The sequence below is a fragment of the Archocentrus centrarchus genome, chromosome 22, assembly GCF_007364275.1.
Source record: "Archocentrus centrarchus isolate MPI-CPG fArcCen1 chromosome 22, fArcCen1, whole genome shotgun sequence".
Classification (NCBI taxonomy): domain Eukaryota; kingdom Metazoa; phylum Chordata; class Actinopteri; order Cichliformes; family Cichlidae; genus Archocentrus; species Archocentrus centrarchus.
Window position 1 is genome coordinate 21,098,690 of NC_044367.1, and position 13,594 is coordinate 21,112,283.

Sequence of the window (13,594 nt, forward strand, 5' to 3'; positions counted from 1 at the left end):
CACATCACGTAAATGTCCATTTGATGCATTCCCATTGGCCAAAGCGAACAATGATGTTTCCCCGGCTGTGGCGCTCTGGTGCCATCATTGTTGGGTGACACAAAGGCCAGCGGGCTGCAACAGAGGGCATGTAAAGAGTGGTTGGTAGATGCCCTGCCTCAGCAGAAGGCATTCAAACCTTTTAAACCTATTCTCAATGGAGCTCAGTATTGAGCAGTCTCAGCAAAGCTGGAGCAGGCTAATACTATAGACAGCCATACATTTTTAGCTCTGGTAGGAAAAGTAAAAACTCCATCCAATCTTTTGGGTTTTGTTGAATAGAAGAGATAAGGAATAGAGCACCAGTGTGTACAATGTCTCATTTGGTAATTAGGCTTGTTCTAGCATTTGTTGCTGCACCTTTATGCAAATGTGGGATAAAAAAAAAAAAGTATGTTTTGTCTCTTTGTTTTAAATATGACAACACAGCAGCAATAAAAGAAATACATACATCAACATTAGAAGCTGCACATCACTGTTTATTCAGTCAAAGAAAGTTCAGAATCAAACATAACTTCTAATTGATAATTACTTAAAACTTATTCAATTAAACATTAATTTAATGTTCACAGCTTAGAATATAACAAGTTTGATGGGTTTTAAAAAAAAATATTTGTCCTTATAGAGCAGGATTCAGTCAGCAGGGACATGGCAGTGTCAGATAAAGGACAGCGCTCAAAGAAAAAGAGGTGCCAACACATAATCACAGGACAATGGTATACCTGAAGTTGAATACAAGCATTACAGTTACAGGCACCTGATGAATATACCCATATGCTGAATATTTTTTATACACAGTCACCTAATTTCAGGGGCTCAAATGTGATTGGACTTTAATGGGCAGACGCTGAGTATTTCTTCACTGTTTATTCATAAATTAAGCAGAGAAAAGGTCTGCAGATGATTCCAAGTGTAGTATTTACATTTTGGAAGCTGATGCTGTGAACCCACGACCCGCATGGCCACAGCCCATTTAAGGCAGGGGTTTGCAATCTCTACTTCCAAAAGAGCTATTTTAAGCAATTTTTCACCAGCAGAATCAGTGAGGCATATTTGCATTATAATTAGGGTGGCACTAGCTATTAAGAATAGATTAGCCTTTCAACTTTACTAATAGATGTAAATAGTTAAAATCTTCAACCACTTATGACGACTCTGCTGTGCACTGTTTCTGATTATTTGGTACTTTGAATTTTCATTACAATAATACAATGTTTTGTTGCATTTATGAATTTTTCCAACTAAAATAAAGAAAACTGAGTGGCTATATATCTATGCAGGCCACTAAGAATTATACCTGTTTGTGTAAATGAATCATAGAGCAGTCAACTTTAAAGTAGTCAACTTTAAAAATATTACAAATATTAAAAAATAGGCCAGTTTGATATGAATTTTGGCTAAGGTCAAGCTCAGACAATCTTTTTTTTTCTTCAGCTACATAGAGCAATCAACTCTCAGACCTAATAACACAATGATATCCTGCCTGTTCTGGAAATGTCTTAGCACATTACTTTCTTTTTTCTTGTTGCAGGTCAAGCACACAGCAAAGCCGGCAGTGATAGCAATCTGTCCACAGAAATTTTCTATTTTCCTCCACAAATTATTTATGTTTTTGGATTTGGAGAGTAAGAGAACTCTAGACGCTGATATGTATACATCCATGATTGCCACTGAACCTGCTAGCTCAGCAAAATTAAGAGGATAAGGCACCAGGTGACTGGCTTGGGCTGTGCTTAAACTGAAAAAACAAAACAAATCCATTTGAATGGGAACATTAGGAGTGACCAAGTCAATAGTTTGGTACAATCTGAAAAAAAAATACCATATGCACGAGATCAGCAAGATTAAAAGGACTGACAATCCACTGAAGAAAGCAGTGGGTGATGATCACAGGATCCTTTCCATTAAGAAAAATCCATTAGTTATCCAAGTCTACCCATAAGAGACTTCAAGAGAGAAAATGCAGTGGGTTCACTACAAGGTCACAGTATTTGTAAGAAAAGAATCTATTCTGTGGATATTTCCAAAATTTCCAATAACTTTATTTTTTTAAATTTAATATTTTTTTTCTAATTACACTTGAACCACTGAAAACAGGGGACTATGTATAAAAATGGCTGTAATTCTTTCGTGGTTAATGCAATATATGTGTTTAACTGCCCAAATTACAGGAGAGAGTCTACAATTTAAGTCCATATTTATCATATAACTTCAATAGGTTTTGGTAAACAGCTAAAATAACAGGATTTATGTCAGTATCCAAAAATAAATGGATCTAATTGTATAAAGTGGCTCTCACTTTAAGAAGAGTTTTTGTTAACAGCATAAATGAGTACATGCTTTGAACTCCATCAGTGTCCACACAATCAAACAAATGTATTCAGACAATTAGCAATTACTCCCTTATGTTTTCATTATTATTGTTATTACTGTTATTATTGTTGTTATAATCATCATTCTTGTTATCATTATTAGTGATGATTTTGATAATAATAATTGAATGCTGTTTTTCTTATTATTATATCACTATTATTGTTATAATCCCTCCATTTTACCCCTATCAATTGCATTAATCCTGGACTGAATAGAAATGAGCACCCTCATACTCACTACACACACCTACAATTACCCCCTCTTTTACTTTCTTTACCAAATCTGTCTTGTCTGTAAGTTTCATAATTCATGTGATGCCCTTCTCTATTCTGAATTCTGAATTCTTCATAATTAAAAAAAAATCTGGTGAAAGAACTCTGGCATATTCACAATCAACCTATCTGTATTTCCCAGTCCATCGCCACTCTGAGGTTTCCAGTGTTCACAGTCAGCTTGCAGCAAGTCTCCATGTACTGAAATGCAGCTGACATGTCCTTAGTACCTGGTGATAAAAGGAAAACAGGAGATGCTTTACCTTTTAAATATTGCATTCCTTTGTATCTTTAACTTGTATGAACCCTTTAGGGTTCTTACTCTTTAGTTCTTGTTACATTGTATTCTGGTTTCTCTTAGTGTTTTTCTCCCCACAGGGACAAAAATAATTTAGCAGAGACAGGGACATGTAGAGTATCATACTACTGACTTTTCATCAATTAACCTGATTAGTTAATGAGTATATTAGTTTTACTTGTAACTTTTCCAGTCTTTTGTTGCATGGTCTCAACTTTTTTGGAACATGTTGCTGGCATCAAATTCAAAATGAGCTGCAACACTCAATGTTATCGTCTTCCTATATTCAAATAGGGAGTAAATGTGTAGAACATGCATACAGGGAAATATACTAAACAAAACAGACAACAGGAAGATAAGACATTTGACTGTTTCAGGCCACAACATACTACAGTGGCTGTAAAATCCTAATACATTTACACAGTAACTGCATCTGTTGTTTGATGCTGGTTGTTTTGGAGGCATGTTCTTTGGAGTCATGCTGGTATAAATGGGATGTTACTCCTATTGTGAATGTCAGTTGTCCATAAAGATTCCATCAGTGCCGGAGCTCCTTACCTGATGCATGCACAATCACTGTGGACGGTTTGCTCTTCAGCCCCAGGATGGTGACTGACTGTATGACTGTCTCACAGTCAAATGTTCCTTCTTCACTGGCAGGACTGAGACGAGCAACACCAACAACAGTAAATCATATCGTCATGAGTTTAATGTTTTTTTAATATGATAAGTAGCCTGTTGTTTTTTTTTTGTTTTTTTTTGGGGGGGGGGTTCACACATGGTATAAAACTGGAGCCCACCTCAGGGAGTGTGAATGTGACTCACCGGCAGAGCAGACGGCCTGACAGCATGCTGAACCTGCGCAGACAGAAGGCCTTTTCGTCACGGTATCTGAATGAGTGGCCATCATCCAGGTACAACTCACCATCAGCAATGCCCTGCAGAGAGAGGAGATTGCAGTCAGGACTTCACTAATTAAAAGATGCAAATGTCACAATTTGCATATAAAGTACTCAATAGTTGTTGCTTAAAAATTTGGCATGATAAAAACTAAACTTGTCTTTGTCTAAAAGTCATTTTATATGTAACAGTATTAGGCTTAGACAATAGCAAATGTAAGTATTAATTTAAATGCAAATCTTTCAGCAGGCACTTAAATAAACCTATATTCAGTTAGCATCTATATTATGTAACAAAACTGAATATAAAGAGGTTTGATCAGACATGTGTAAAAAGTTTTCCGAAAGGCTGAAATGACTTAAGTAAAGTAAGCGAAGAGCCAAACATCAAAACATGACGCACGGCAAATATTTACAATTTACAAAAAATATTTTCATTAACAAGTATACATTCTTTAACTTCCTTTCTTTTTTAATCCTGAAACTGTAATTAAACCTTTGAATTATGACTAAGATATTAATAAATTTGTTACTGAAACACATGGCACAGACAGATGTTTATCTGTTAGTCATGATGTGTAATCTGTAGAATGTCATTATGGGAAAGTTTTGATCAGCCACATGGTAAACGATATGTTTCTGACACTGAAAACAACATTTTTTTGCCCTCCATAAGTGAAAAATGTGTGTTATTACCTCATTATTTCGACTTACTAAATTAAACTTATGTGAAAATAAGGTGAAATTTTGAGTGATTAAGTTGAAATGCTGAGAAAATAACCCCAAATTTTCATTTATGAACGGCAAAAAGTTATTGTTTTTTTTCCAGTGGCAGAAACAAGCTTCCATAAAAATGGGCTGATGCTAGAGCTTTTCTGGCATCATAAAGCACTCCAAGAGCTCCACGTAAGTGTGGCACCCTCTGTTGGAATTGACTAAAATAGCAGAACAAACTCATTACATTCTCCCTCTTCCCTCCATTTTGGAGGGGACTGTTTCAACATTAGCAATTTGGGCCTCAAAGTATAACCTCAGGGCAAAAAAAAGTGAATACACCTGTAACCACTGCAACTGAAACAGACTAGAGTCAATGCTAGATAAAACAGTATTTAATAATTTTAATCACTTCCTCTATATTGTAGTTACACTGTAAAATGTAAAGGTTTATTTTCATAGGTATCCAGAGACTGCAAACTAGCTATCACAAAAGCAGCAAACTGATCAGCCTGAATGAATATTTCTTAAGAAAAAGACAGTAGGTTTTTTCTCTATTTTTGTGGTATTCTTGAACATTTCCACTGGGTGAAATTCAGGCTCAAGGACAAAATTAAAGTTTTATCAGTATGGAAATAAGATTCCATTAAATGCAGGATCCCAGTATCCTCCAGGTGTTACCTGAGAGCTTAAAGCCACAGTGACAGAGAGGGGGAGCTGCTGAAGTTCAGCTGTACAGGAGCAACTTCCTACTGATCTACAGACCACTGAGCCACCACGCTGGAACACTGGAACCTGGACAGAGTAAGCATCAAAGTCAACGTCCTCAATCACAGATTATCTGAGTTTATAACAAGCAATGCAAGTAGAATCCTGGTCAAAACTAACTGTGTCCAGGGTGACAGGAAGACTGAGAGTCCTGCCTCCTTCGTACGACTGCACAGAATGGATGTCATACCAAATCTAAAACAGAAAAAAATATATCATCCACAGTGAGGTGTAACATGAGGATATTACAATAAATAAACAATCTACCTCGCCAGATCCAGGAAGAAAGATTTTGACTTCTTGGATACCCGGTTCAGTTACAGGACATGCCAACAGTGCTCCTCCTGCATAAAATGAAGGACAGTTTAATGAAAAAGCAATAATTCCTGGGTAAACAGGGAAATGATGCAAAATTAAGTATTCATTACCAAGCATGTACTGGCTGTCCACACTGAAGGTGCTCTCTTCTTCTGGAAACTCCACCCACAGAGGTCTGTATAGTTTTAAATTAAATTAGTGTTCTATTCATCTATAATTCACTTTGAGGTCAAATTCGTTTTAAACTGACTTGAAAATGAGAGCCTTCTAAAGCGAACATAAAAAGAACAACCTCTGGTCTCCACACATGTAATCCTGACGAAAGTGGGATGGAGGTGTCGATGCAGTTACAATATTTGAACAACAGATGGCACCAAGACTCACCTGAGTGGAGGCAAGGCAGAGGTGTGAGCCTGGTGAAACAGTGTGTACCAATAAGGCAGCAGGCTGTACCTGAGAGCAGAAAAAAGCAAGTAGCATCATGTTTCACCAAAGGCAAAAAAAAAAAAAAAAGAAAAGAAAAATGTTCAACATGTGGACTCTGACTTTGAATTAAATTAAAATGTTGTCTCTTACTGGGGCTCTGCTATTATTCTTTAACATCACAAACTGTCCTCTAAAGGTTCTGTTCAAACTTTACATGGTGTTGAAGCAACCAACTCTGGCACCTCTCTTGCAGTACCTTTGTTGGATTACAGTGCGGATTGCTGCAGTGACCTCGTCCCCAAAAAGCCAGGGTTCCCGACGGTTTGTCACATTTGCAGAGTGACCGCGGAAAAATGGCTGCAGGGCTGCCGCCTGGTACCAGCGCACCAACAACTCCGGCTCTGGATCCTGAATGAACCCACCAACATCAGCTGAAATACCAAGAACAGAGAATAATGCAGAAAAGCAGCACATAACAGGGTGTAGGAATGTATCCTGTACTTATCCGCATATAAGAAACTACTCAACTAATCAACTAGATTCAAGTTAAAAGCTTTATAGTATGTACTTTAGGAGTGTTTCTCTACCAACATGAGGAAATGACTGCATGTTGACTGAAACAGAAGGATAAAAACATTTCTCTGACTAGTCAGCAGTTCTAGTTGTGATTTAAATGTTTAAATCAGTTAATCCATTCACAATAATGTGCTCACCTCCACAAAACACTATGCCTGCCAAGCTCAGAGACAAAACCATTGGAATTGAGATCTTCAGATGCTCCCAGTTGGCAACATTATCACCAGTCCACACTGCACCTACATCCCAAACAAATCTAATTACAGCAAACAGCACAGGGCGGTGGCATTTTTTTTCCCATACAAATAGCTCACCAAGTCTCTGTGACCCTGCAAAGAAAGAGCGTGAGAGGACGAAAGGTCTCTCTAAGCCACCTGAGCGAGTGATTAGACCCTCCACTGTGGCCATGTGCTGTAAAAAAAAAAAAAAAAAAAAAGAAGTATATTTTATTATTTTATTTTATTTTGAGCCAAAGATGTGCAAGTCTTATCCCAAATCTTATCTCACCAGCTTCATACCTGATAAAAGCCATACAAGTTGTGTAAATCCCTGTGTTCCCAGCCCCCACAATGCACAGCGTCCTTTGGCATTGTCAGCTCTGGGCCGCTGAACACAGATGGCTCGTTCATATCGTTCCACACAAACAACGAAGGTGTCGATCCCTGTAACACATATAAACACTTTAACAAGTATGCTTGCTTTGAGGTTATGCAGGACAAGGTCCAAGTGAGGCAAATCTCTGTCAGGGACTAAAGTATTTGAGATGCTTGCAAAATTTTCAAAAATTTTTATTTCACAGGTACCAAAATTTTTATTTCACAGGTACCACAAAAAAAGAAGAAAATACAGCTTGATTATTCTTTGCCCTAGTGCTACTCTGCTCTGCTCTAGAGTAGCTTTTCATTATGTATTCTCTCTGTTTTGAGCATGGCTGGTCATTTATGAGCCCTACTTTGTATTTATCCAAGCTGAAGCATCTGGAGTACCATGCTCGAGTAGCTGAGCTGCTGAAATCAAGGTAAGAGGATTCACCTGTGAGAGAGATTAACATAACTCCAGTTACAAAGAAGATGCATATGACAACATCATACATGTACATCAAGTAGACCCAGCGTCTATTAACATGGACCTTGATGCTTATTTCCAGCTCCGTGTTTTTATTCTTGGACTCTACTATCTTTGCATGATTCACAGTTCAAAATAATTAATATGTATCTTATTCTAGGCCTTGATGCAGCCTCTCGGTTCCTCCTCTGTCTGAAGTGAGCTATTTTCAGTCCCTTCACCTTTATTTAAGCCAGATTTCTTCTGATTGGATGCCTGCTGCAAACAGAGGGTTTGAGCAGCAGGGCGGTGAGGCTTTGTGTTCATAGCCAGAGAGGTGCACCTAAGATGACCATATACTTTCACTGACACCATACAGAGCCAAGAACACCAAGTTGTGCACATACACTGCCCTATTACTAATCTTTAACTATGGTTAATGTGAGCATCCACCACAGTAATGGTATATATGATGGAAAATACGGAAAAGCATAAAAGGTCCACTTAAACTATAATGTTCAAGTGGGTTTATGGACTGTGTGTATAACATCTGTTAACATTGAACAGTAGAGGTTTTCCATTACCCGGCCAGCATGAGCCCTTAAAGATCTCTCCCTCTCTGTCCTTGACAAAATGTTCTCCATCTCTGGCCTCACAGTACAGGGACCAATGAGGATCAACCTTGATGTGTGGATCACTTATAATGACCAACTGAAGAGATAGAACAGAAAACATATTAAAGCAAAAAAAAAAATGCTCTAGACGATGAATGATTTGCCCTGTAAAACTGACCTTCCTCTTTTTCTTCTCTAGGTGCTGCTGCAGCCTGGTTGGTTCAGGAAAATGAACAGGATCCCAGGTAAAGTACCGCTTCCCATCTGTGTGCTCAATGTCCAGCCAAATTACATCGTAAGGAATTTTGTGACGATCAAATCCGGAATCCACAGACTTCACGTCAGCTTCATCAATGTAGTTCCAGCGGCACTGGTGGTAGCCGAGGGCAAACAGAGGCGGCAGGGCTTGATATCCTGACACAGGAGGGGACGGATGAGTAATGTCTGAGACTTTGAGATCTTAATTTTATCATTTTTTTTTAATGTTTGGGTAGCATAATTTCAGTGTTGTATCCTCACCTGTCAGCTGGGCATACTGGGTGAAGAGCTGCTGTGGACTGGGCCCGAGCAGAACCATGCAGTCAATCACACCACTCTCTGACAGCCAGTGGACATCAGTCTGAGGCTCAGCCCGCCTCCGTTTTACTGGGGGAGTTTGATCATCCTGTGTGAAGCAGAGGGTTATTGTGTGGTTGGTAAACATCTTTTTGCATTATGGTCACTGGATGTCTAGGACAGACAGGAAGGCTGATGGGAGAACAGTACAGAATCAAAGGTCACCTGATGGTCAGTGGGGGAGTACTGAATGTTTATAAAAGTCTCAGAAGCATTCAGCCAAAATACACCCAGAGTCCTGTCTGGCTTGTGGGCCACCATCAGTGGCACAGATCCATACAGGCCAAGGCGACTGTACAGTTGATAGGCAAAAACATCTAAGTTGTACAGCCGATAAGGTTCGCCGTCTCTGTGAAATGACACACATTTTTAAAAAAAACAAAACTGTCAACTCTCCCTCCTGCCTGCAGGATGCAAAGACAAATTACACTGTCACAAATAAAGATGCAAACTCCATCACGTGTACCTCGTGTCTCTGAGCTGCAAGTTGTCTGAGTGTTCAGGCAGACCATAAACATGCCTGAACCCATGAAGACAGAGGTCTGCTCCAACACTGCTGGGACCTGGAAATGCACATGTATCTCTCAGTATGATGTACAGAAGTTCCTCAATTACTGAAGTTTTATGCTCCATAAGTGTATGCTTACCTGTAATTTATGATCATAAAGAAGCTGAAAACAGTACACACGCAATTGGAACCAATAATGACAGAAATCATCTGGAATAAATTATTTGTCAGAACCAAATTGAGATATTTTTATTTATTAGTGCCTTTTAGAAAATTATTAGGAAACCCATCAAATGCCATCTAATGCTGTCTTATAGCTTGTTGGATAGATCTGCATATAATGTAAGCCAGTTTACTGACCATCTTTTATGTTTGTGTTTTGGAATCACATTTTTTCATTACCATAAACTGATCTTTCTAGAAGACGAGAAAAACGATCTATTTATAGGATAACTTGCTTTATTTAACCATAGCATATTTCACATCCACGGATCAAAGCTCTGCTGAAAACCTGGGATATGTTAAGACTATAAAGTAGGTGATAAATTACAAATACTTGGTGTGCCTGAGTCCCTTTGTTTAAGCCCAGTGAAATGAATCATAGATTAAAATCCTGGAACTGAAAAGGAATAACAACATTCTAACATGTGTTTACTAGACTGTGGGATAAGTGTGGTCAAATCTTGAGCCTATATGACCAGTGAAGGTATGAATGAGAAGTGTGACTTTTCCTTTTTCCTCCTCAGCAAGTCTTTCTGTTTTTTAGTCTCTGATAAACTCTTCATTACTTTGTGTGTACACTTTGTCTCCCAAAATATTTTGGATTTGTAAAAATTCATTGACAGAAAAAGACATGACAGTCTTGTTATTTGTCTTGTAAACATAAACTGTTGTCTGAAAATAAAAAATAAGGAACTAAAAAATATTTCACCGTAATGGGGTTATTGTGGGTTTATGGGTTACACTATGAGGAGTCTCCTAAACTGTGTTTTCTGGTAAATAAATAGTTGGTGATCTAAGCACATTTCAAGGGATTTGTGCTCTTAAACAGAGGCGGAGAGTGAAGATAGTATTAGGCATAAAACCACAATGGACACATTAATGGGAATTATGCCAGGATGAAATAAGAAAACTGTTATTGCCCATTATTGTTCTCTTTTTTATTTGAACAACCCAGGAAAGATACCAGACTACCCAGAAGGCAATGTTAGGTTGTTACAACATCACTGACTGGGCGCCTTTTTAAAATATTTAAGAAGAGGCACAAACCATTAGCCTTGATATCCACAAACTGCTTGAATGTCTCCTTCCACAACGAACTTTTCTGTTCTTCTTGAGGCTGAAATAAAAGCAACAAAGAACAAAGGCATTCATAGACCTGATTAAGCCTTAATTAGGAGCAAGACTACACTGCTTTATCAACAGTACTGGTGTTTTCTTACCTCACTACCATGAGATGTGGCCCAGCACAATACAAAAAGGAAAAAAAAAAAAAAAGCAATTTATATAATATAAACAATTAGTTGTTTTTGGTTTGCACATATATTTCCTGCATCCCTCACCTGGGTGGATGCTGTAATCTCTCAAACCACAGGTTGCCTTTAGAATTGAATGTGACCATCAATTCCTGCTCACAGAGGATCTCCAGTCGGAAAGGGGAACGCCACACGCGCAGCTGATAACGTCCTGAAGACCAAGAAAGTGTGACTGAGTCCTTAGTCTGTTTTTCCACTCTTAACCTGCCAAACGATGAGGGGAAAAGGTCAACTAATTTTCAGTCGCAGCAATCCCACAAATAAAACCTGCAGCCATAAATCTGTCTTTTATTGATCTGAACAATTCATAATTTATGTCTTTTTCCAAGCCAACAAACACAACATTAGAAGCTTTTAAGTGTCGGAAATGCTTAAGAAAAGGGGAGTGGATTTTAGAGAAGAACATTGCTGGTGTAACCTGACATCATAATGGAGAAATGAAGCATCTCTTACTGTTCACATTGAGGTTCCCCAGTTAAAACATCTGGAACTCGATAGCGTGCCTTAATTGGCTGGAATTCATCTATCAGTATCCTTACAATGTCGTGTTTGGACGGTGACAAAGAAAGAAGTAGCCTTGTCTGTGAAAAGAACAAGATAATAAAAACCCTTCTTCAAGTGTAATCACTTACTGAAGGCTTAATCAAAGGTCAAAACATAGAACTGTACAGCATGAATAATGTCAAATGTGAATAAAGACACTGTATACTGACCTGTGAGTCTGATTCCAGCAGTTCAAAACATACCCCCTTCTCTGTGAGCACCATGGTGTCCAACAGGGCTCGATACTGCATGTTTGGACCCTGGATCTGCCGCCTCAAAAGTAAGTGACAATAAACATCAGCGATGACTTTCAAAATACATTTTAGAAGGACACTCAAATCCCAAGAAAGCACAAAAAATTTAATTTAACTGTGTGGATATTCAGCATACCTGTAAAAAGCAACATGGTCGCTCTTCTTGAACTTGTCCCTCCCCTCATCATTAGGGACAACACTAAGAGAGAAGGAAAAATAAAGTGAAATACGCTCATCATACACATGGTACAAGGATTTCAATATTTTTTTGTAATTAAATATTTTACATGGAAAGTACTTTTTTCCGGAAAAAATACCTCAGTTGGTAGTAAAATTGTAACCTGAGTGTACACACAAATCAAAAAGTCACAGAAAAACTTCCCGTAGTTCAAATACTTGCATGCATCCTTCAATGCTTCAGCTACCATGTATTAGACAGTAGCTATACAGTAACTACATTGATGTCCTACTTTATGTGGCTTTATTCATACAGGTTCGATGTGGAAATGTCAAAGGTCATCGTAAGAGAGTGGTCTGAAAACAGCGTGTTTATACCCATATGTTTATACCTAGCGAGGGTTTGGATCATATCCGCCATTTCAAGCAGACGGAGACAAAAACCTTCGGTCCTTCACAGTCGTTGTGGCCTCCGTGTTTGGGCACCAGCTACATTTGTTTTCTGTTTAAACCAGGAAGAGCTTCGTGACAGTTTCAGCTCGAGAAACAACACGTACAGGAGAACTCTGAATCAAGACGTCACCGATACGAGTAACTATCTTCACTTCCGGTGTGGATTTCCAAAATAAACGGCTCACTGAAGCGAATAACGCCTCTTTCTGGAGTTGTTAAAAACGTATCCATGTTAGTTTGCACAGGTAAAAAAAAAAAAACAAAAACAAACAAACAAAAGAACAACAACAAAAAAAACCCCAAAAACAACCCCCCCACCCCCAGAAAAACACAGATAATTAAAACAAAACGAACAAAAATTAAACCGAGATAAACATACAGAAATATTTTAACAATATTGTGCTTAAAAGTGAGTTGTCACGTTTATTGAATTTATCAAAATATAAAAATTATATAAAACCTATGCCTATGATTTAAACCTTAATGTGTGGATCCTATGGTAGAGCCTATGTATTAAATAATAACACATAGGCTCTACCAAGCCTGGCAGGTTATTCCAGGCTTGTGATGCATGTTAAAATAAGGCTTATTTACCCATCTCTAGTAGGAATGAATGAGAATTATAAATTATTTACTATTTATCCCATATTTGCGAAAATGTTTTGTTGCAGTAGCTGATCATTTCTGGCAGCTGCCTCTCTGTCAGACAGATATAATGCATTATAGAGGCAGATCTGGTGTGAAATATTTCCAGTATCTGTCCTTGTGGCAGCGGAGCTGAATCAGTACTCTGCTGCCTGACCAGTAATTTGTTCAGAGGGTGGTCAGGATTATCCATGATGTTTGATCACTGACCTCCTCTCAGAAACAGAGCCAGCCTCCCTAATTCAGTTCAGTCTGTTAGTGGCACCAGTTTCAATGTTGCTCCCCCAGCAGACCACAGCACACAGCATACTGCACACATTGAAGGCTTTTTTTTTTTTTTTTTTTTCCATAGTGAAGTCTATTCAACCATTTCCTGGAATGACACACTTGCATGCATGGGTTGCATGCATGCATAGTCCAGTACTGATAAAGGTACTTTTAACAAATAGTTTTCTAGCAGTGAAGAAAGGACAGTGTGTTGCGTTATTACTTTGCGTCCCGTGAACTCCGTCTATGAAACGCT

At 38.4% G+C, this 13,594-nt stretch overlaps 1 protein-coding gene across 1 annotated transcript; it reads right to left on the reverse strand.

Annotated features, from left to right (window-relative positions):
- Nucleotides 1-345: 345 nt before the first annotated feature.
- Nucleotides 346-12,521, reverse strand: ganc (glucosidase, alpha; neutral C). The gene is made up of 25 exons (XM_030719184.1): nucleotides 12,366-12,521; nucleotides 11,933-11,995; nucleotides 11,713-11,815; nucleotides 11,453-11,580; nucleotides 11,027-11,203; nucleotides 10,907-10,910; nucleotides 10,734-10,803; nucleotides 9,423-9,519; nucleotides 9,122-9,305; nucleotides 8,861-9,005; nucleotides 8,520-8,755; nucleotides 8,312-8,438; nucleotides 7,636-7,715; nucleotides 7,202-7,345; nucleotides 6,998-7,094; nucleotides 6,821-6,922; nucleotides 6,364-6,538; nucleotides 6,066-6,134; nucleotides 5,792-5,856; nucleotides 5,631-5,707; nucleotides 5,484-5,558; nucleotides 5,277-5,390; nucleotides 3,808-3,920; nucleotides 3,541-3,644; nucleotides 346-2,914 (listed from the first exon to the last, which is right to left on the reverse strand). The coding sequence occupies exons 1-25, from the start codon at nucleotides 12,392-12,394 to the stop codon at nucleotides 2,805-2,807; spliced, it is 2,688 nt and encodes an 895-aa protein (XP_030575044.1). The 5' UTR covers nucleotides 12,395-12,521; the 3' UTR covers nucleotides 346-2,804.
- Nucleotides 12,522-13,594: the final 1,073 nt, after the last annotated feature.

What these genes read in the sequence shown, in the direction of transcription:
- ganc (XM_030719184.1), bottom strand. Translation starts at nt 12,394, where the DNA reads ATGGCGGATATGATCCAAACCCTCGCTAG. An exon ending in TTGCAGCTCAGAGACACGAG is followed by an intron (nt 9,306 to 9,422) that starts GTACACGTGATG and finishes GTCATTTCACAG; the next exon opens with AGACGGCGAACCTTATCGGC. An exon ending in TCAGCTTGGATAAATACAAA is followed by an intron (nt 7,346 to 7,635) that starts GTAGGGCTCATA and finishes TATGTGTTACAG; the next exon opens with GGATCGACACCTTCGTTGTT.